At 43.3% G+C, this 23,078-nt stretch overlaps 1 protein-coding gene and 1 pseudogene across 6 annotated transcripts in view; both read left to right on the forward strand.

The window, feature by feature from the left end:
• Positions 1–23,078, forward strand: part of CDIP1 (cell death inducing p53 target 1) — a 43,858-nt gene that overhangs the window by 18,300 nt on the left and 2,480 nt on the right. For 4 of the 6 annotated variants that reach the window (XM_077141952.1, XM_077141953.1, XM_077141950.1 and 1 more), the window contains 2 exons: positions 22,206–22,296; positions 22,830–22,931. In XM_077141952.1, coding sequence (XP_076998067.1) covers positions 22,850–22,931 — 82 coding nt within the window. In that variant the 5' untranslated portion in view covers positions 22,206–22,296; positions 22,830–22,849. The remainder of the gene's footprint in view (positions 1–22,205; positions 22,297–22,829; positions 22,932–23,078) is intronic. The other 2 variants (XM_077141951.1, XM_077141955.1) reach the window with 1 other exon arrangement.
• LOC143667571 (E3 ubiquitin-protein ligase NEURL1B pseudogene) lies at positions 1,006–7,169 on the forward strand (annotated as a pseudogene).

Here is a 23,078-nt window from a genome sequence, read left to right on the forward strand (position 1 = left end):
AAGGCTTTTCGATTTTATTAATCTTTTCAGAAGCCAGCCTTTTGTTTTGTTGAGTCTTTCTATTGTTTATTTTCTATTTCGTTTATCTGTGCTGTAATCTTTACTATTTCCTTCCTTCTACTAACTTCGGGTTTAGTTTGCTATTCTTGTTCAAGTTTCTTTAGGTATAAAATCAGATTATTGATCTGTGATCTTTCTCCTTTTTTTTAATGTAGGTATATAGAACTATAAATTTCCCTCTGAATTTATACAGAGGGAATTCCCATTGCTGTCTCTCATAAGTTTTGGTATGTTGTGTTTCATTTTCATTCATCTCATGATATTTCCTGATTTCCTTTGTGGTTTCTTCTTTACTCAATTGGTGGTTTAAAGTGTGTGGTATAATTTCGACGTACTTGTAAATATTCCGGTTTTCCTTCTGTTATTGTTGTCTAACTTTATTCCATTATAGTCTGAGAAGATACTTTGTGTGATTTCAGTACTTTAAAATTTATTAAGGTTTGATTTGTGGCCTAACATATGGTCTATCCTGGAAAATATTCATATACACTTGAGAAAAATGTATATTCTGCTATTGTGTGGAGTGTTCTATATATGTCCCTTAGGTCTTACTGGTTAAATGTTCCTTATTAATCATCTGTTTAGATGGTCTATCAATTATTGGAAGTGATGTCTTGAAGTCTCCAAGTATTATTGTAGAAATGTCTATTTATCCCTTAATTCTGTCAATTTTTGCTTCATATGTTTTGGGGCTCTGTTGTGAGGTACATACATGTTTATAATCAGTATATCTTCTTGCTGGATTGAACATTTTATTCAATATAATATCCTCTTTTGTCTCTTATAATGTTTTGTAACTTAAAGTCTGTTTTGTCTAAACATTGTAGCACTTCAATTCTTTTTTTTAACTTAATAATTTTATTAAAAATAAACCAGGAGGCCGCGGCTGCTGCCTCCCTGCGGGTGCCCACCTCGGCTGCGGCCCTCCGGCTTGCGCGTGCCGCGGTGATGCCCCGGAGCCCGGCCCCGGCCCCCCGGCCCGCCGGGTAATTAGCTCCCGCGCGTCCCGAGCGCGCCGCCACCAACCACGCGCCCCGACGCAGCGATGGGGAACACCGTGCACAGGACCCTGCCAGACACCAGCCCCCCAGCACGTCTCCTGGCCACCCGGCCGTGCTGTGGCCCTGGCCCGGAGCGGCGGGTCCTGGGCGAGGTGCCGCGCTTCCACGCGCAGGCCAAGGGCAAGAACGTGCGGCTGGACGCCCACTCGCGCCGGGCCACGCGGCGCAACAGCTTCTGCAACGGGGTCACGTTCACGCAGCGGCCCATCCAGCTGTATGAGCAGGTGCGGCTGCGCCTGGTGGCCGTCCGCCCGGGCTGGAGCGGCGCGCTGCGCTTCGGCTTCACGGCGCAGGACCCGTCGCTCATGAGCGCCCACGACATCCCCAAGTACGCCTGCCCGGACCTCGTCACGCGGCCGGGCTACTGGGCCAAGGCGCTGCCCGAGAGCCTGGCGCTGCGCGACACCGTGCTGGCCTACTGGGCGGACCGTCACGGCCGCGTCTTCTACAGCGTCAACGACGGCGAGCCGGTGCTCTTCCACTGCGGCGTGGCCGTGGGCGGCCCGCTCTGGGCGCTCCGCTCTGGGCGCTCATCGACGTCTACGGCATCACCGACGAGGTGCAGCTCCTCGCCCCAGATGTATCCAGCATGGCAGAACGGGAAGAACGTGCACTCAGCCCAGCTCCATGCTCCATCCCAGACCCATGGCTGGGCCCTGGGGGTGCCCAGGGAGAAGAACAGAATGTGCCTATTGGACTCTTCCTCAGGGCCCTGGTGACAAAAACTCTGAGGAGCCGCCTGAGGCTGAGTCCGTGTGCGGGGCAGTTCTGAATGAGGGAAGCTGAATTTTGGAGGCAGTATTGCTAATGGTCAAGGGGCCTGACTTTGGAGTCACAAAAGCTCGGTTTGGAACCTCAGTCTCCCCTTGGCTGTGTGACCTTGAGTGGATTGTTTCACCTCACCAAAACCTCAGTGTTCTCCCACTTGGAATGTGCCCATTTTATAGAACCACGTAGGATGGTTGACTCTTGGTTGCATACATCAAGTTTATAATTACCAGTGTTCTGTGAGATAGCTTCATTGAATCTCTCTCACTGAAATGCGAGCTTTGTGAATACAGGAGCCATGGCTGTTGCTCACCTCTGTTCACCCAGCACCCTGCACAGTGCTTGGCACATGGTGGGTGCTTGATACGTCTTGTGAATAAATGTTGAATAATGAAGATAATTAACTTTGTGAGCCACTTTATCTTATGCCGTGTTCTGTATTACACTCTTTGTAAGATCTAACTTAATCTTAACAGCAACACGGGAAGGGTTATTATTTAACCCTTATTATTCCCATTTGAAGGATGAGGAAGCTGAGGCTCTGGGAGGTGAACTAACTTCTCTAAGGTCATAAGCCAGGAAGAGCTAAAATCAGGACTTGAACCTAAGCCCACCCATCTGCACGGCCGTGAAGGATGGGAACGTGAATGGAGCCATGAGGGGCAAGAAAGAGGAGCCCTGGGGGTGGGGGAAGAGGCAGGATGCATTGGCAAGAGCAGAGGCCCCAGACAAGCCAAGGCCAATGCCTTTGGGTTGAGCCTGGCAAACCGCCTCTGGGTGGGGCAGGAAGCTCTGAGAAAGTGCATGCACCAAGAGAAGAATCCTCTGGACTCCCAGAAACAACCATTTGTCTTAAATGCCTTTTTTAAAAGATGTTTTATTTTTGTTCTATTTTTATAACTTTTTTTTTCTGATTACAAAATGAGTACATGTTGATTGGGGAATATGAGAAAATGCAAAAAAAGTATAAAGAAGCAAATTTAAATCATATTCTGCTTATAAAAAACTCCAAAAATCGGATTAGAACCCATCCTGATTGATTGGATCTCACCTTAACCTGAGCAAAGGTCCTTCAATGGGTTCATACCCACAAGAATGGATTATGAACCCATTTTTCTGGGGTATGTAGCTACAGGCTGCCACAGAGAGCTAAATGGGGTCCATGGGGAATGAGAGAACAAACATCCTCAGTACAAGGGCAAGCTTTAGCCCCTTATTGCCATGCCAGAATTCAGGTCCTGTGGTACCAGACCCTACAGTTTTCCAAGAGAAGCTGTAAATCCAGGAGGCAACCTATAGCTTAAGAGAGACCAATGACAATGAATAGACTTTATTTGGGTTTTCATTCAAACAAACTGAAAAAGCATAGTCACACACACATATGACCAGTCTTTAACTTTTAGAGAGACACTGAAATGTTTTCAAATGAAGTGGTATGTCTGGGATTTGCCTCAAACTAATATAGGAAGAAATATAATATAGGAGAGGGGAGTCAGTAAGGGTATAGATGAAATCAGACTGTCCATGAATTGATAATTGTTGAATCTAGAAAATGGGCATTCATATTATTTGTCTCCATTTATAATTTTTCAAAAAAAGTTAAAAAACAAACAAAAAGCCACAAAGTAAACCAACCAAACAGGTCTGTGAGCCAGACCTTGACTGGCCAGTCTGTAAACTCTATTCCTATGGGGTGTCTGGGGGTAGGTGTCCGGTTCTCACCAGGGGCTGGGTCATACAGAGATTGATAAAATATGTTTGGCATTAAGATTTAATTTTATATTTAGAAGACTAAAGAGGAAGAATTCTTTTATTACATAGCATTAACATTTAACAAAATCTTGGCTGGAGGGTCTTGGTTGGACAACTCTGAGAAATGCTTTTTTTTCCCCCCAGCTTTGTTTGCTTATGGTTAATAAGAATGTTTTTCTTATCACTAAAAAATATCTTCAAAATGCTGTTAACGACTGTGGATTGTTTGTATCTTTCCCTGGGGTTTTTTTGTTGTTGTTGTTATTCAGAGTGGCAGTCAGTCTCTTTTAAAGACTTCATTTATCCGTTTAATAAACTACATAATAACGAAAAAAAATAAAATAAATCAGGAATTCTATACATATCAGTAAACATTTAGAAAATGAAACATTTAGTCCCCTATATAAGAGGAACAAATTCTGCAACCTACTATATGTGCATAAACTTGCAGCAACATTACATGTTATAGATGAAAAGTGAGTTTATTGAGGGCAAACTTACACCCAGACATGTCAGTGATGTGAAATATTTCCTCTCACCTCTGGACCTCTTGTAAAAAGAATTGCTGGATGTACCACAGAAAGTGCCTCAAAAGAACACTGTCCCTGTACTGAGGTTAGAGAATGCCTTTTAATAGTATTTGCTTCTTTGCTGCATAAATGACCTTGTTGTACCAGATCCAACTCTCTTGATTACTGCTTTTGTGGAATATCTTTTTCCACCCTTTTACTTCAGCCACTTTGTATCTTTGTACCTAAAATGAATATCTTGTAGACAGCATATACAGGCACACCTTGGAAATATTGTAGGTTTGGTTCCAGACCATCACAATAAAGTGAACTTTGCAATAAAGTGTGTCATAGAATTTTTTGTTTTCCAGTGCATATGAACTTGTGTTAACACTAAATGTGCAATAGCATTATGTCTAAAAACAACATACATACCTTAATTAAAATGTGACAGAGATACAAAGTAAGCACATGCTGTTGGAAAAATGGCAGCAATGAAATGGAGCAATAGGCTTGCCTGACACAGGGTTGCCATAAACCCTTATTTGTTAAAAAAAAAACAACCAAACTCTATGAAGTATAGTCAAATGAAGTGCAATAAAACAAGGTATGCTTGTAGATGGATCATGATTTTTCATCCAATTTGCTGGTCTCTTGTCTTTTAATAGAGGGGTTTAATCTGTTCACATTTAAGGTAGCAACTGAAAAGGAAGGATTTACTTATGCCATTTAGCTATTTGTTTTCTGTATGTCTTACATATTTTATGTTCCTCACTTACTCCATTACTGCCTCTTTTTGTATCTAGTTGCTTTTTTGTAGTGACTAATTTGATTCCCTTATTTCTTTCCTTTTCATTCTATTTTTTTTTCTTAGTGGTTACCTTTGTAATTATAGTTAACTTCTTAAACTAATAACAACCCAGTTTGGTGCCAGTCTAGTTTCTGTAGTATACAAACTCCACTCTAATATCTCTGTTCCTCCTGTTTTGTATTGCCCCTGATTCAGATTATATTTTTATACACTGTATGCCCATTAAGTTTTCTTTTACACAGTCACATGTTAGTGTCATATGGAGTGGAAAGCAGTTACAAACCAAAATGACAGTAATACTGGATTTTATATTTATCTATGTAGTTACCTTTACCAGTATTTTGTATTTCTACTTATGGCTTGTGGTAGTTAGATTCAGGTGTCAACTTGGCTAGGTCAAGGTGTCTGGTTCTGTTGCTGTGGACATGATCCAGTGGCGTGTGAACCTCATCTCTTGCTAATTACAGCTGGCTAGGAGGTGCAACAAATAAATGATGTTTGATTTAACTGGATGGTGCTTAAATGAAAGAGCTCAACCGTAGCACAGCCCAAGCAGCTCAGCATACCTCATCTCAACACTAGCAGCTCAGCCCAGCCTTTGGAGATGCAGAAAGGAATCACCCCGGGGAAAGTTGTTGGAACCCAGAGGCCTGGAGAGAAGGCCAGCAGGGATTACCCTTTGTCTTCCCACATAAGAAAGAACCTGAGTTGACAGCTCCCTTTCCATAGGTTGAGCCTACTTAAAATTAGGCCTAAGAGTCATCCCCGAGAGACCCTCTTTTGTTGCTCAGATGTGACCTCTCTCTCCAGCCCACAAAACAAGCAAATTCACCACCACCCCCCTGTCTAAGGGGTGTGGACCTTCCTGGCAACTTGGGACAGAAATCCTAGAACGAGCTGAGACTCAGCATCGAGGGATTGAGCAAAACCCTAGAGGGAGCTGAAACTCAGCATCAGGGGGTTGAGAAAACCTTCTCCACCAGAAAGGGGAAGAGGGAATTGAGACAAAGTGTCAATGGCTGAGAGATTCCTAACAGAATCGAGAGGTTATCCTGGAGGTTATTCTTACGCATTAAGTAGATATCACCTTGTTATTCAAGATGTAATGAAGAGGCTGGAGGGAACTGCCTGAAAATGTAGAGCTGTGTTCCAGTAGCCATGTTTCTTGAAGATGATTTGTATAATACTATAGCTTTCACAGTGTGACTGTGTGATTGTGAAAACCTTTGTCTGATGCTCCTTTTATCTACCTTGTCAAAAGACGAGTAAAACGTTTGGAATAAAAATAAATAATGGGGGGAACAAATGTCAAAATAAATTTAGTTTGAAATGCTAGTGATCAATGAAAGGGAGGGGTAATGGTATGTATAAATTTTTTTCTGTTTTTGTTTTATTTCTTTTTCTGAATAAATGCAAGTGTTCCAAGAAATGATCATGATGGTGAACATGCAACTTGGAGTCTCTTCTTGGAGTTTGTTGGGTTTGCTGAATGTCCATAGCCACGTTTCTCATAATATGAAGAAAAATTCAGCCATTATTTCTTCATATACTAGTTCTGCCCTTTTCTCTCTTTCCCTTGTACATCTGGGACTTGAATGATATGCTTGTTGATAAACTGATGGTGTCCCACAGGTCCCTTGTGCTCTGTTCATTTTTCTTCATTTTTTTCCTCTCTGCTCCTTACTCTGGATGATTTTGATTACTGAGCCTTGCTTCTGCCTGTTCAAATCTGTTGTTGAATCCCTCTAATAAGTTTTTCATTGCAATTGGTGTACTTTCCAGATCTAAAATTTGTTTACCTCCTTTTCATACTTTTAATCTCCTTGTTTTGTTCAGGCATTATTTTCCTTTAGTTCTTTGTGTATGGATTTCTATATCTCATTGAACATATTTAAAACAGTTGATTTAAAGTCTTTGAATAATAGTTCTCATATATGAACTTCCTCAGGAATGATTTCTGGTAAATTCTCTTTTTCTAGTGAATGGGCCATAATTTTCTGTTTCTTTGTGGTTTTGTAATTTTTGTTGAGAGATGGACATTCTGAGAAGTATGTTGTTATAACTCTGGGAATTGAGTTATTCCTCTGGAATGCTAGTTTTTTGTTGTTGAGGTTACAGCCATCACTTTGTGACTTTCCCAAACTATTTTTCCTTCCAAACAGAATGGAAAAAGGATAGAGAGAAAAAGTACTGCCTCTTTAAGACTCTTCAGCCTTTTTTTTTTTTTTTTAACTTTTTTTATTAATTAAAAACAGGGTAAGATAATGGGTAATTGGAGCTGAAGGGATACAGACTGTGCAACAGAACTAGATACAAAAACTCAAAAATGGACAGCACGATACTACCTAATTGTAATGTAATTATGTTAAAACACTGAATGAAGCTGTATCTGAGCTATAGTTTTTTTGTTTGTTTGTTTGTGTTTTTTGTTTTTTCTTTTTCCTTTTTTATATATGTATTTTTTATTTTTTATTATTATTTTTATTTTTTCTCTATATTATCATTCTATATCTTTTTCTGTTGTTTTGCTAGTTCTTTTCCTAAATCAATGCAAATGTACTAAGAAATGATGATCATACATCTATGTGATGATATTAAGAATTACTGATTGCATATGTAGAATGGAATGATTTCTAAATGTGTTAATTTTTTTTAATTAATAAAAAAAATTTATGACTCTTCTCCAATAAAATGTATAATGCCTAAAAAAAAAATTAACAAACAAAACATTTAGATATCATTCCATTCTACATATACAATCAGTAATTCTTAATATCATCACATAGTTGCATATTCATCATTTCTTAGTACATGTTCTTCAGCCTCTTTTGCCTGAGGGGGGTTGGAACAATAGCCACTCTCAGACCTAAGACCTTAGTGCAATCTTAAATAGCTGAGAGAAAGCTGTGATCAGCAATCAGACCACTGAACCCCAGATTTTGAAACGCTAGATCCTCATAGGCCACTGTGGCACTTGCAGACTGCACTGGAGCCCGGGTGTGGAGCCTGCTTCTGCCTGCCACACTGCTGGGGGCTGGGGAAGGTAGTTGGCTTATACCAAGGGTGAAATTCACTGATATGTACTGCTGTTAACCAGTCTCTACTGTGACCCCAGGGACACAGCAGGGGTGTCTGTCTTACCCTGGGCCTCTGCCCCTCACTGAGCATTTCATTTGTTTAGCAGATGAGAAGCCATAGGCAAGGCAGAAAGGAAAGCTCCCTTTTCAGTTTCCTCAGTAAAGCATATAGGCGTGCTCCTGGCCAGATGCCTAGAACCTGTCTCCTGGGGAACAGAGGAGCCTCCCTGAGGCCAGCTGGCATCCTGGTGCCATGGTGATTGGGGAGGATGAGCTCCTTTGGGGGCTCCACTGTGGGTGGCTCTGGAGAAGTAGTGCGAGAGGCAGCAGGCAGGCCAGCCAGCCACCCAGCCTGGGAGCCATAGCTCTCCTGCAGCTGCTGTCCCTGTCACCACCTGCTGCTCCTGGTCTGTGGGTAGGGGGCCCATCCTAGGAGGCTGACCTTACATGGGGAGCTACAGGGAAGGCCACCTAATGTTTCTGAGAGGAAAGCCAGAAAGGAGAAATTGCCCTTTCAGGAGGGAGAAGGTTCTCTACACTTAGCTCTGCTAGGAGTGGACACTACTGAACAAAACCTTGGGGTTGGGTTTGATTAGGAGGCTCCCAGCAGCCCTCTGGTGCATCCTTTGGTACAGCCAATTGGGGTGGTGTTCGTACCTCATGATCTCCTGGCTGTTCTGTGATTAGAAGCCACCATGTGACAGAGACATATCAGTACCTGCCTTGTTTTTCTTCCTGTTGAAGTTCTTCATGACAAGTAGTGATAATAACAGCAGGTACCATTTATTGAGGATTCCTGTTCCAGATATTTTTCTTAGACCTTGCTGCAGCCCTGAGAGCCTGGGAGGCATGACTACCCCCATTTCCAAATGAGGAAACTGAGGCTCAGAGAGAGAACTAGTCTGCATCAAAGCCTGTGTTCTCAATTGTGTGCTTTCCATCCTGCAGCAAGTACAGCCCTGGGCTCAGGGCACGGAAGAGCAACAGTAAGCTTTGAGTCTCCTAGGAAAGACTTTGAAGCTGACAGTTCATTCTTTAAATTTTTTTTTTAATTAGAGAAGTTGGGGGTTTATAGAAAAATAATGTAAAAAAATACACTGTTCCACTTAAAATTTAGACCTAAGAGTCACCCCCAAGAGAGCCTCTTTTGTTGCTCAGATGTGGCCCCTCTCTCCAGCCAACACAACGAGCAGTCTCACCACCCTACCCCTCTCTACGTGGGACATGACTCCCAGGGGTGTGGACCTTCCTGGCAACGTGAAACAGAGATCTTGGAATGAACGGAGACTCAGCATCAAGGGATTGAGAAAACCTTCTCGACCAAAAGGGGGAAGAGGGAAATGAGACAAAGTGTCAATGGCTGAGAGATTCCAAACAGAGTCGAGAGGTTATCCTGGAGGTTATTCTTATGCATCAAGTAGATATCATCTTGTTATTCAAGATGTAATGGAGAGGCTGGAGAGAACTGCCTGAAATTGTAGAGCTGTGTTCCAGTGGCCATGTTTCTTGAGAATGATTGAATAATGATACAGCTGTCACAATGTGACTGTGTGATTGTGAAAACCTTGTGAGTGATGCTCCTTTTATCTACCTTGTCAACAAAGGAGTAAAACATATGGAATAAAAATAAATAATAGGGGGAACAAATGCTAAAATAAATTTAATTTAAATGCTACTGATCAATGAAAGCAAGGGGTAAGGGGTATGGTAGGTATAATCTTTTTTTTTTTCTTTCCTGTGTTTGTTTTATTTCTTTTTCTATTGTCTTTTTTTTTCCTGCAGCAAAGAATTTATTTACCTTTGTTGAAAACAGCCTTCCCCTAACAGAGATGATTAGAGAACTTTTTTTTTTTCATATAACACCAGGAATTGAGGCTTCGGAACCAGGGGGAATGGAGAAAGCATAAGCTCCAGATCAGGACTGGTTCAATTTTAGGCCATTTCAGCATGACCTTGGGTAATTTGCTTAACCTTTCTATGCTTCAATTTTTCCAACTGTAAAATGGAAGAGATAATGCCAACCACACAAGGTTGTGGAGAGGTTTAAATTAAATGTAGTCCATAACAGATATTCAACAAATGTTTGTGCACCAATTTCACAGATGAACTAACCAGCCCAAGAATGGCTGGGGCTGGGACTCAAATCTAGATCTTCTGTTTGGATGGGGCTAGGGGAACCTCTGCCTCATTTTGGCATGCAGGACACATGTGGTCCCTTTAGCTGAAGAGTCATGTTCTTAAGCATAAAGGATTCTGGTTACTTCCTGAGAAAACAACGCAGCACGAGCTCTGAAATCAGACCTGCGGCTCCACCACTTACAAGCTCTGGGACTATGGGAAAGTCGCTTGACTGTTCTGGTTTCTGCATCTTTTTTTTTTTTTTTTAATTAATTAACGGAAAAAAAGAAATTAACCCAACATTTAGAAATCATACCATTCTACATATGCAATCAGTAATTCTTAACATCATCACATAGATGCATGATCATCATTTCTTAGTACATTTGCATCGGTTTAGAAGAACTAGCAACACAACAGAAAAAGATAGAGAATGTTAATATAGAGAAAAGAAATAAAAGTAATAATAATAGTAAAAAAAACAAACAAACAAAAACCTATAGCTCAGATGCAGCTTCATTCAGTGTTTTAACATGATTACTTTACAATTAGGTATTACTGTGCTGTCCATTTTTGAGTTTTTGTATCTAGTCCTGTTGCACAGTCTGTATCCCTTCAGCTCCAATTACCCATTATCTTACCCTGTTTCTAACTCCTGCTGGACTCTGTTACCAATGACATATTCCAAGTTTATTCTCGAATGTCCGTTCACATCAGTGGAACCATACAGTATTTGTCCTTTAGTTTTTGGCTAGACTCACTCAGCATAATGTTCTCTAGGTCCATCCATGTTATTACATGCTTCATAAGTTTATCCTGTCTTAAAGCTGCATAATATTCCATCGTATGTATATACCACAGTTTGTTTAGCCACTCTTCTGCTGATGGACATTTTGGCTGTTTCCATCTCTTTGCAATTGTAAATAACGCTGCTATAAACATTGGTGTGCAAATGTCCATTTGTGTCTTTGCCCTTAAGTCCTTTGAGTAGATACCCAGCAATGGTATTGCTGGGTCGTATGGCAATTCTATATTCAGCTTTTTGAGGAACCGCCAAACTGCCTTCCACAGTGGTTGCACCATTTGACATTCCCACCAACAGTGGATAAGTGTGCCTCTTTCTCCGCATCCTCTCCAGCACTTGTCATTTTTTGTTTTGTTGATAATGGCCGTTCTGGTGGGTGTGAGATGATATCTCATTGTGGTTTTGATTTGCATTTCTGTAATGGCCGGGGACATTGAGCATCTCTTCATGTGCCTTTTGGCCATTTGTATTTCTTCTTCTGAGAGGTGTCTGTTCAAGTCTTTTTCCCATTTTGGAATTGGGTTGGCTGTCTTTTTGTTGTTGAGTTGAACAATCTCTTTATAAATTCTGGATACTAGACCTTTATCTGATATGTCATTTCCAAATATTGTCTCCCATTGTGTAGGCTGTCTTTCTACTTTCTTGATGAAGTTCTTTGATGCACAAAAGTGTTTAATTTTGAGGAGCTCCCATTTATTTATTTCCTTCTTCAGTGCTCTTGCTTTAGGTTTAAGGTCCATAAAACCACCTCCAATTGTAAGTTTCATAAGATATCTCCCTACATTTTCCTCTAACTGTTTTATGGTCTTAGACCTAATGTTTAGATCTTTGATCCATTTTGAGTTAACTTTTGTATAGAGTGTGAGATACGGGCCTTCTTTCATTCTTTTGCATATGGATATCCAGTTCTCTAGGCACCATTTATTGAAGAGACTGTTCTGTCCCAGGTGAGTTGGCTTGACTGCCTTATCAAAGATCAAATGTCCATAGATGAGAGGGTCTATATCTGAGCACTCTATTCGATTCCATTGGTCGATATATCTATGTTTATGCCAATACCATGCTGTTTTGACCACTGTGGCTTCATAATATGCCTTAAAGTCAGGCAGCGCGAGACCTCCAGCTTCGTTTTTTTTCCTCAAGATGTTTTTAGCAATTCGGGGCACCCTGCCCTTCCAGATAAATTTGCTTATTGGTTTTTCTATTTCTGAAAAGTAAGTTGTTGGGATTTTGATTGGTATTGCATTGAATCTGTAGATCAATTTAGGTAGGATTGACATCTTAACTATATTTAGTCTTCCAATCCATGAACACGGTATGCCCTTCCATCTATTTAGGTCTTCTGTGATTTCTTTTAACATTTTTTTGTAGTTTTCTTTATATAGGTTTTTTTTGTCTCTTTAGTTAAATTTATTCCTAGGTATTTTATTCTTTTAGTTGCAATTGTAAATGGGATTCATTTCTTGATTTCCCCCTCAGCTTGTTCATTACTAGTGTATAGAAATGTTACAGATTTTTGAATGTTGATCTTGTAACCTGCTACTTTGCTGTACTCATTTATTAGCTCTAGTAGTTTTGTTGTGGATTTTTCCAGGTTTTCAACGTATAGTATCATATCGTCTGCAAACAGTGATAGTTTTACTTCTTCCTTTCCAATTTTGATCCCTTGTATTTCGTTTTCTTGTCTAATTGCTCTGGCTAGAACCTCCAACACAATGTTGAATAATAATGGTGATAGTGGACATCCTTGTCTTGTTCCTGATCTTAGGGGGAAAGTTTTCAATTTTTCCCCATTGAGGATGATATTAGCTGTGGGTTTTTCGTATATTCCCTCTATCATTTTAAGGAAGTTCCCTTGTATTCCTATCTTTTGAAGTGTTTTCAACAGGAAAGGATGTTGAATCTTGTCAAATGCCTTCTCTGCATCAATTGAGATGATCATGTGATTTTTCTGCTTTGATTTGTTGATATGGTGTATTACATTAATTGATTTTCTTATGTTGAACCGTCCTTGCATACCTGGGATGAATCCTATTTGGTCATGATGTATAATTCTTTTAATGTGTTGTTGGATACGATTTGCTAGAATTTTATTGAGGATTTTTGCATCTATATTCATTAGAGAGATTGGTCTGTAGTTTTCTTTTTTTGTAATATCTTTGCCTGGTTTTGGTATGAGGGTGATGTTGGCTTCATAGAATGAATTAGGTAGTTTTTCCTCCACTTCGATTTTTTTAAGAGTTTGAGGAGAGTTGGTACTAATTCTTTCTGGAATGTTTGATAGAATTCACATGTGAAGCCGTCTGGTCCTGGACTTTTCTTTTTAGGAAGCTTTTGAATGACTAATTCAATTTCTTTACTTGTGATTGGTTTGTTGAGGTCATCTATGTCTTCTTGAGTCAATGTTGGTTGTTCATGTCTTTCCAGGAACCCGTCCATTTCATCTAAATTGTTGTATTTATTAGCGTAAAGTTGTTCATAGTATCCTGTTATTACCTCCTTTATTTCTGTGAGGTCAGTAGTTATGTCTCCTCTTCCGTTTCTGATCTTATTTATTTGCATCCTCTCTCTTCTTCTTTTTGTCAATCTTGCTAAGGGCCCATCAATCTTATTGATTTTCTCATAGAACCAACTTCTGGTCTTATTGATTTTCTCTATTGTTTTCATGTTTTCAATTTCATTTATTTGTGCTCTAATCTTTGTTATTTCTTTCCTTTTGCTTGCTTTGGGATTAGTTTGCTGTTCTTTCTCCGGTTCTTCCAAGTGGACAGTTAATTCCTGCATTTTTGCCTTTCCTTCTTTTCTGATATAGGCATTTAGGGCAATAAATTTCCCTCTTAGCACTGCCTTTGCTGCGTCCCATAAGTTTTGATATGTTGTGTTTTCATTTTCATTCGCCTCGAGGTATTTACTAATTTCTCTTGCAATTTCTTCTTTGACCCACTCGTTGTTTAAGAGTGTGTTGTTGAGCCTCCACGTATTTGTGAATTTTCTGGCACTCCACCTATTATTGATTTCCAACTTCATTCCTTTATGATCCGAGAAAGTGTTATGTATGATTTCAATCTTTTTAAATTTGTTAAGACTTGCTTTGTGACCCAGCATATGGTCTATCTTTGAGAATGATCCGTGAGCACTTGAGAAAAAGGTGTATCCTGCTGTTGTGGGATGTAATGTCCTATAAATGTCTGTTAAGTCTAGCTCATTTATAGTAATATTCAGATTCTCTATTTCTTTATTGATCCTCTGTCTAGATGTTCTGTCCATTGATGAGAGTGGGGAATTGAAGTCTCCAACTATTATGGTATATGTGTCTATTTCCCTTTTCAGTGTTTGCAGTGTATTCCTCACGTATTTTGGGGCATTCTGGTTCGGTGCGTAAATATTTATGATTGTTATGTCTTCTTGTTTAATTGTTCCTTTTATTAGTATATAGTGTCCTTCTTTGTCTCTTTTAACTGTTTTACATTTGAAGTCTAATTTGTTGGATATTAGTATAGCCACTCCTGCTCTTTTCTGGCTGTTATTTGCATGAAATATCTTTTCCCAACCTTTCACTTTCAACCTATATTTATCTTTGGGTCTAAGATGTGTTTCCTGTAGACAGCATGTAGAAGGATCCTGTTTTTTAATCCATTCTGCCAGTCTATGCCTTTTGATTGGGGAATTCAGTCCATTAACATTTAGAGTTATTACTGTTTGGATAATATTTTCCTCTAACATTTTGCCTTTTGTATTATATATATCATATCTGATTTTCCTTCTTTCTACACTCTTTTCCATATCTCTCTCTTCTGTCTTTTTGTATCTGACTCTAGTGCTCCCTTTAGTATTTCTTGCAGAGCTGGTCTCTTGGTCACAAATTCTTTCAGTGACTTTTTGTCTGAGAATGTTTTAATTTCTCCCTCATTTTTGAAGGATAATTTTGCTGGATATAGGAGTCTTGGTTGGCAGTTTTTCTCTTTTAGTATTTTAAATATATCATCCCACTGTCTTCTAGCTTCCATGGTTTCTGCTGAGAAATCTACACAAAGTCTTATTGGGTTTCCCTTGTATGTAATGGATTGTTTTTCTCTTGCTGCTTTCAAGATCTTCTCTTTCTCTTTGACCTCTGACATTCTAACTAGTAAGTGTCTTGGAGAACGCCTATTTGGGTCTAATCTCTTTGGGGTGCGCTGCACTTCTTGGATCTGTAATTTTAGGTCTTTCATAAGAGTTGGGAAATTTTCAGTGATAATTTCTTCCATTAGTTTTTCTCCTCCTTTTCCCTTCTCTTCTCCTTCTGGGACACCCACAACACGTATATTTGTGCGGTTCATATTGTCCTTGAGTTCCCTGATACCCTGTTCAAATTTTTCCATTCTTTTCCCTATAGTTTCTGTTTCTTTTTGGAATTCAGATGTTCCATCCTCCAAATCACTAATTCTATCTTCTGTCTCTTTAAATCTATCATTGTAGCTATCCATTATTTTTTCTATGTTTGCTACTTTATCCTTCACTTCCATAAGTTCTGCGATTTGTTTTTTCAGTTTTTCTATTTCTTCTTTATGTTCAGCCCATGTCCTCTTCATGTCCTCCCTCAATTTATCGATTTCATTTTTGAAGAGGTTTTCCATTTCTGTTCGTATATTCAGCATTAGTTGTCTCAGCTCTTGTGTCTCATTTGAGCTATTGGTTTGTTCCTTTGACTGAGCCATATTCTCAATCTTTTGAGCGTGGACAGTTATCTTCTGCTGCTGGCGTCTGGGCATTTATTCAGATTTCTCTTGGTGTTGGACCCAGCAAGGTTGTAATATTTTTCTGTGAAATCTCTGGGTTCTGTTTTTCTTATCCTGCCCAGTAGGTGGCGCTCGTGGCACACGTTTGTCTGCGGGTCCCACCAGTAAAAGGTGCTGTGGGACCTTAAACTTTGGAAAACTCTCGCCGTCCTGGGGGTTCGCTAGCCGAAGCGGCTTGAGCGCTTGAGCCGGCCCGGGGTCCGAACGCAGGGAGGGTTGCTGGTCGCCGCAGCCAGGGAAAGAGCCCGTCCGAATTTCCTAGTCGGCCCTGGGCAACAAGCGTGGCGGGAGGGCGCCAGCGGCAGCGGCCCGCCCGAGAGAGTGCACGTTCCCCGGGAGTCACGGGGTCACCGTTCTCCGCGGCCTGGGGGTTTCCAGTCCAATTCTCTCAGTTGGTCCGGGGGCTGCGCGTGGTGTGGGCGCCAGTCGCCTTGGTTTCAGGGGACCACCTCTCCAATTCTCCCAGCCGGCCCGGGAAGGGGGAAGGGAGTAACTCCGGCCGCTTGCCACCCCCGCCCGGTAAGGCCCGCGCGCCTCGGCGATCTCACCCGAGCTGCTTCTCTCAGCCAGCCAGCCGTTCCAGGATGGGGTACGCTGTCTTTTTTATCTCTGTTGTGGCTTTGGGCGCTTTCTGTATCGTTTCTACTCCCCTAGTAGGTGTCCTGGAGAAGAAACTAAGATCCGCGCATCTTACTAAGCCGCCATCTTCCAGGAAGTCTCCAATTCAGTAATTTTTATTTAGTATGTTCACAAAGTTATGAGGTCATCACCACTGTCTTAACTCCAGAATATTGTCATCGCCCGATACTTGTTACCCTCCTGTACCAGGTTATCTGGCAGCCACTGTCACTGATGGCCCAGCAGCCTGGTAGGGCAGCTCTGGTCGCCTCAAGGTGCAGCGAGGGTCCCTCAAGGCCTGAGGTGCAGGCCCCTGTCCAACTCCAAAGCTCCTTGCTCTTGCCTTCCTAGCTCTGTTTTTGCCGTCCTAGCTCTGTTTTCTATCAACGAGCTTGAATTTGGGGAAATTCTTTCCCCTGTACTAGAGAGTGACTGGGAAACCAAGGGGCATTTGCAGGCCCATCCTGGCTTACCTCTCTCCCCACTCAGGGCCTCCCTCTCCTGAACCTGCCAGCTCCTCTCTGTCCCTGAGGCTCCCAGCATTTCTAAGTGTTTCTCACTGATCCCCTCAAGGAAGCAGGCAGATGATATTAAAGCGACCGGCATGGAGAAGCTGCATAGCCCACAGCAGCTATTGGGGCCCCCAGCACTTGCTCTCCATGCTCTGATTTCCCTCTCAGACTGTGTAGAACCCTCCAACAGTGGTGCTTTGCACTTGTAAGCTGCCTGCCTCACACTGCCACCCTTTCTGGGAAAAGCCAGGGACCACTTCTTCCAGATCAGTCCCCATTCAACCTGAAATCAACCCTAGAACCTTTATCTCATTTGTCATTTTGATTTCCAAGGCCCTTGTAACTGGAAAGGGTGATTCCCAGTAATCCAGGCCTCCGTCCTACACGCATTCTACTTCCAGCTCAGACTTTCAGCTTCTGGGAATCTGCTCTGTCTCCCCAAGGACCACTGGCTTCCAGCATTGCACTATAGGGGCTGGAGTGGGGGGTACACTGCTTTTATCCAGGGCTAATGTGATATTCCCAAGCATCTGATGCCATGCCTGAAACTGGGTAAAAAGAATTTAAGGCTCAGAAGAAAACCTTGTTATTTTCCCTGTACAGTGGAGACATTCATAGGACCTCCCCAGAGGCTGCCCTGAGGGAGACTTGGATAGGGCTCCGCACAGGATAGGACACCTCATCCGGCAAGCATCCAGGGAACTTCACGTTTTACAAAGGTGTCAGGGTTCTCTCTCTAGGTCCTCACTCTGTAAAGCCTGGACTCTGCAGCCCCAGGCGTGGGCAGGTGAGCTTTCTCCTGGGGCTCCTTCAGGGACTCCACCCTGAGGCCCGCCCAGCAGCCTGGACTGGTTATCACTACAGCTCCACCCTGTCGTGTCCCGCCAGGCAGTCCAGCACTGTGACACGAGAGGCTCCCTGAAGAGTTGGTATGGCTACCCTTTCAGATTTGGCTTTGGTGTTTGTGGCTTAATTTGAAGAGTGTTATTTTTTATTGTAAAACTGTTATGCTTTGGAATATGATTTTTAAGACTGCTGCATTCTTGTTTTTTTATATATTTATTTTGGCATCATGACATAAAATTTACCATTTAACCATTTTTAAAGGTAAATGCAGTGGCATTAATTACATTCACCATATTGTGCTACCATGACCATCATCCGTTCCCCAAATTTTTTTTCATCACCCAACAGAAACTCTGTACCCATTAAACAGCTTCCCATTTCCCAACCCCTGGTAACCTCTAACTTACTTTCTGTCCCCCATAAATTTGCTTATTCTGGGCATTCGTATAAATGGAATCGTATAATACCTGTCTTTTTACGTCCGGCTGATTTCACATTACACGATATCAGGGTTCATCTGTGCTGGCTGGGTGAGGCCCTCTTTCCTCTTTACGCCGTGTCGTAGTCCGTTGTGTTGTGCTCCTCCGTCCACCTGCTGATGAACAGTTGGGTTCTTTCTACCTTTTGTCTATTGGGAGTATCGCTGCTGTGAACATTGGGTGAGTATCTGTGTGAGTCCCTGTTTCACTTTCTTTGTGTGTAGATTAGGGAGTGGACTTGCTAGGTCAACCCCATTTTACATTCCCTCCTGCCGTGTACGAGAGGGTTCCTCTTTCTCCACATCCTTGCCAACTCGTATGTTCCCTTTTGTTTGTTCAGTTGGTTGGTTGTTTTTCACATAACAGCCCTCCTTGTGGTTGTGAGGTGGTGTTTCTTATGGCTTGGATTTGTGTTTCCCTAATGGCTGTTGCTCTGGAACATCTTTTTACAGGCTTGTTGGCCATTTGTCTCTTCAGACACTGGGCCCTCTTTCTTGGGCTGTGGTTTTATTACACTGTAATCAACAGTTTTGTGGTGGTACTTCTTTATATACATATTTTTTAGTTGGGAGGTGCTGGGTGAAATGGTGTTTGTGTTCTAAAAATCTTCTTGAGCTGTTTCAGAACCCTCTCTCTCCTTCCTGTTGGTAGGCGCTGCACCACAGTCTCTGTATAGGACGAGGCTGGAGATTTGGGGGTGGGTGGGGTCCTGTCCTCCCGAGCCTCAGCAGGGCTCTGCAGCATGAAGTCAAGGCCAGGAGGGACCACGGGATCCGGTGCGTCAGCCAGCAACCTGTGCAGTTGTCACTATCTGCTGTTGGGACAGAGGACTGCTCCAGGGTTGGGGGACACCAAGGAACACTATACCTGTGTGCAGGGCTTGTACCAGCACAATGAGGAAGCCTTTAAAGCCTAAGAATGTATTTCAGAGTAGGGTGTTTGCACTCGAGGAGTCTCATTTTGATGAAAAGGCGGGCAGCATCTACATCCTCAGAGTTGAGGCATGTGCATGCACGTGTGCACACTTGAAGTGGTGGTTCAGCAGGGAGAGGGGAGCAGGAGGGTCCTCCCTCTGAGAATCTCCTCATGCTTAAGCGGCTGCCTGCTGCTCTTCCAGGCTGCCTGGGGCATCCCACCACCTGACTGCTCCCCTGGGTGAGTCCAGGCCAGTCAGAGGGCTCCCACCTGGGGGTGTTATGAGAGTTTGAGGCACATGCCAGCAGCCTAGTCCTATAAAACCAGCACCTCACAGCTGGAAGTAAGGCGCCTTGGGGGCTGACAGCGGCCTGGGCAAGACCCCGTGCCAGCTCGCACACTTGCCAGAACTGGATGGGAACTCCTGTGGTAGCCTCTGGAACCCCTGCACAGGCAAGAGCCAGGGCAACATGCAGCCTCCTCAGTCCGCATCCCACCTAGACTTGGGCTGCACTGGGGGGTGTTGCCACAGCCTGCTCTTCAACAGAGCTGTTGGAATTGGCCCCAAGAGCAGGAGAGGGAGAGCCACGTTAGAGTCCTTAGGCCTAGGTGTGCTCCGTGTGCCAGATGACCTTGGGCAAACCCCTTCCTTTCTCAGTTCCATGTCCTTAAAGGATGAGGAGTAGACAGCTCATAGGTGAGGGAATTTAGTTGATCAACACTTAAGAAAATGTTCCGCCCAAGTACTCTTATAACGCTACAGATGAGTGACTACAGCAGGAGTTTCCAAAGTTGGCAGCATAAAGTGACATCATCTTTTAACAAAGGCATGAAATGTTCTTGCCTTTTGGCCCAGGAATCTCACTTCTGGCAGGTTTAACCCAAGGAAATAATCCAAGCTTTAGCCAAAAGTGTTCCCTCTTTTTTATGAAAGCAGCAGAAATGAAGGCAGCACTAGATGTCTGAAGGATATAGGAATGGTCAAGTAAGCAGGGACAGACCTCTCTCATAGAACATTAAACCGATGGTCATGGGGTCTGTGCAAGATGCGGCAAATACGTGTGACACCGCATTAGAGGGATTTTTACACTGCCATGGCCGCGCCTCTATGTAAACAGCGGTGCCTGTGCCTACAGCCTGGGAGGGACGGCCATAGAATGGGCCGCCTTAGGGGGGTGGAATCATGCAGTTTGGGTTTTTCTAATAACAGCTTTATTGAGATAGAATTCACATACCATACACTTTCCCATCCAAGGTGTAGAATGCAGTAGTTACTAGTATATTCAGAGTTGTGTAACCATTGTCACATTAGGTTTAGAACACTTTCTCCAGAGGAAACTCTGTGCCCATTAGCTGTCATTCTCTATTCCCTCCAGCTCCCCCAGCCCATGGCAAACACTAATCTGCTTTCTGTCTTTATATAATTTACCTATTCTGGATATTTTCTATAAATGAAATTATACAGCAATTGCCTTTTTTGTCTGGCTTATTTCACTCAGCATGATGTTTTCAAAGTTCAACAATGTTACAGGGTGTGTCAGAACTTCATTCATCTCTTTATGGCTGAATAATATCCCATTGTTTGGATATAACATATTTTACTTATCCATTTATTAATTGGATATTTGGGTTGTTTCCACTTTTTGACTTCTATGAATAGTGCTGCTGTAAACATTTGTGTACAGGTTTTCATTTCCCTTGGGTTATATATCAAGGAGTGGTATTGCTGGGTCATATGTTGTGTCTGTGTTTAACTTTTTGAGGAACTGCCAGACTGCTTCCCATAGCACCTGTGCCACTGTACATTCCCACCAGCACGCGTTAGGGTTCCAGCTTCTCCACAGCTCTCCAGCATTTTTTTTTAAATATCCATCCTAGCAGGTGTGACATGTTATCTCATTGCGGTTTGGGTTTACATTTCTCTAATGGCTAATCGTGTTGAGTTATCTTTTCATGTACGTATTGGTCACTTGGGTATCTTCTTTGGGGAAATGTCAGTTCAGTGCCCGTTTTTCACTTAGTTTTGTTTTTTTGTTACTGAGTTGTAAGAATTCTTTATATATACAAAATAAGACAAGTCCCTTAACAGATACATGATTTGTAAAGCTTTGTTGCCAGTCTGTAGGTTGTCTTTTCACTTTCTGGTGCTTCACCTTTGAAACTCAGAAGTTTTTAATTTTGATGAAGTCCGAATACTTGTCTTATGGTGTCATATCTAAGAAGCCATTGCTTAACCCAAGGTCATGAAAACTTACATCTGCTTTCTTCTAAGAAAGTTTTATAGCTCTTACATTTATGTTTGTGATCCATTTCCTTTAGTTGTTCTTAGAAAGTCATGTTACTTTCTAATTTAACCCGAGAGCTTGGACTTGGTTCCTTTTGGCCCGGCAGCTCTGATTTATTAAATTTTATATTTAACTCTCCAGGCTTCTCCTTCCCTGGCAGAATTAATTGTTTGGAGTGCCCCCTCCTTACTACAGAGGGCTCTAAGAAGAAGGGGCTAGACTGGGGAGAGACTTCCTCTCACTGTATATCTTCAGCACTCTTTAGATTTTTCACCTGGGCATATTATTTCTTTACATTGAAAAAGAAGCAACTGAATCCCATTTCAGAGCGCTATTAATTTGTTGCCTAATGCTTAAGTAACAGTGAAAGGAGCTTAGGGAGACCAGGACCCCAGGGCAAGGAGCTGGTGCTCAGTGAATTTGGTGAATGATAAAAGCGAGATTATCTTCTTCCTTCCCATTCTCCTCAACCCCCAACCAACCACCCAAACAAGAGGGGGCCTAGCCCGAGCCCCGGCCATCTGCACTGGCCCTGAGCACACACCCCCCCCCCCGAGCACCCCCCCCCCCCACCTGCCGCTCTGGCCTTAGAACTGATGGTCACGGGGTGGGGGTGGGGAGCGGCGCACGGTGGGCTGAGGGGCTGGGGATGTGGGAAGGGAGCTTTGTCTTGGACCCCTGGGGAGGAAGGCATGGCTACCCTGGAAGGCTACTAGATGACCTGGGACAGCTGCAGAGGGCAGCCAGGGGGCTCGGGGTCAGCCCTGGCTCAGGGCTGAGGGTGCGCGCCTTTGCTCTCCCTTACCCTCAGACAGCTCCTGTAACCACTGCCAGTTGCGCCCAGCCAGATCTTGAAGGAGGCTTACCTGCCCACCTTTCTTGACCCAGAACCAGGATTTAAGGTAAAAAACAAAACAAAACAAAAAAACTCTGAGGTCGTTCCTGGGCAGAGGGACCCCATCCCACAACGAGATCACAAGCAGGCCTTGCCCGAGGGCGGCTGGGTCCCTACTCAGTGACAGCGGGGAGGGGGCCCAGTGGTGGAGCTGTACATGTGGCAGCCAGCCCTAGAGGCTGTCCCCAGGGCTGCTGGACTTGGGGGGCTGCCTCTCCCTGGACTTTGCTTCCTGACTCTGCCCTCCAGCTCTCCAGGTCCCACAGGAAGTAGGGTTGGACCCATGAGGGTAGAGGTGGGCAGGATGGCAGCTCTGGTGGGTTACCCAGGGGGTGGTGGGGGCAAATTCTGAAGGGTTCGGTCCCCAACCCCTCAGCCCTGCCCCTCCCAGAGCCCAGAGGCTCACCTGAACGCCGGGCAAGGTGAGGGCAGCGCGGCCTGCACGTGTTTGGGCTCAGGCAGAGGTGGCGCTGAAGGTGGCCGGCCAGGTTAGGGTGCACGTTGGCTAGGAGCTCAGTTCACTTCTGGATTTCCCCCCAGGTCCAGGAGAAGCAGTGAAGATGTCTAATGAGCCACCCCCTCCTTATCCTGGGGGCCCCACGGCCCCACTTCTAGAGAAAAGTGGAACCCCGCCCGCTCCAGGTAGGCTTTAAGGCCCCTGAGGATCCCTGGCACTCAATGCCTAGCACAACCCCCCACCTGAGGGCTGGTTTGGGCCCTCTGAACCTGCGGGGCCCCACTCCGGACAACAGCCCTTGAACCCCATCTGATTCCCAAAGCTGCCACCAG

This window comes from Tamandua tetradactyla, chromosome 23 (genome assembly GCF_023851605.1).
Source record: "Tamandua tetradactyla isolate mTamTet1 chromosome 23, mTamTet1.pri, whole genome shotgun sequence".
NCBI classification, from domain to species: Eukaryota; Metazoa; Chordata; class Mammalia; order Pilosa; family Myrmecophagidae; genus Tamandua; species Tamandua tetradactyla.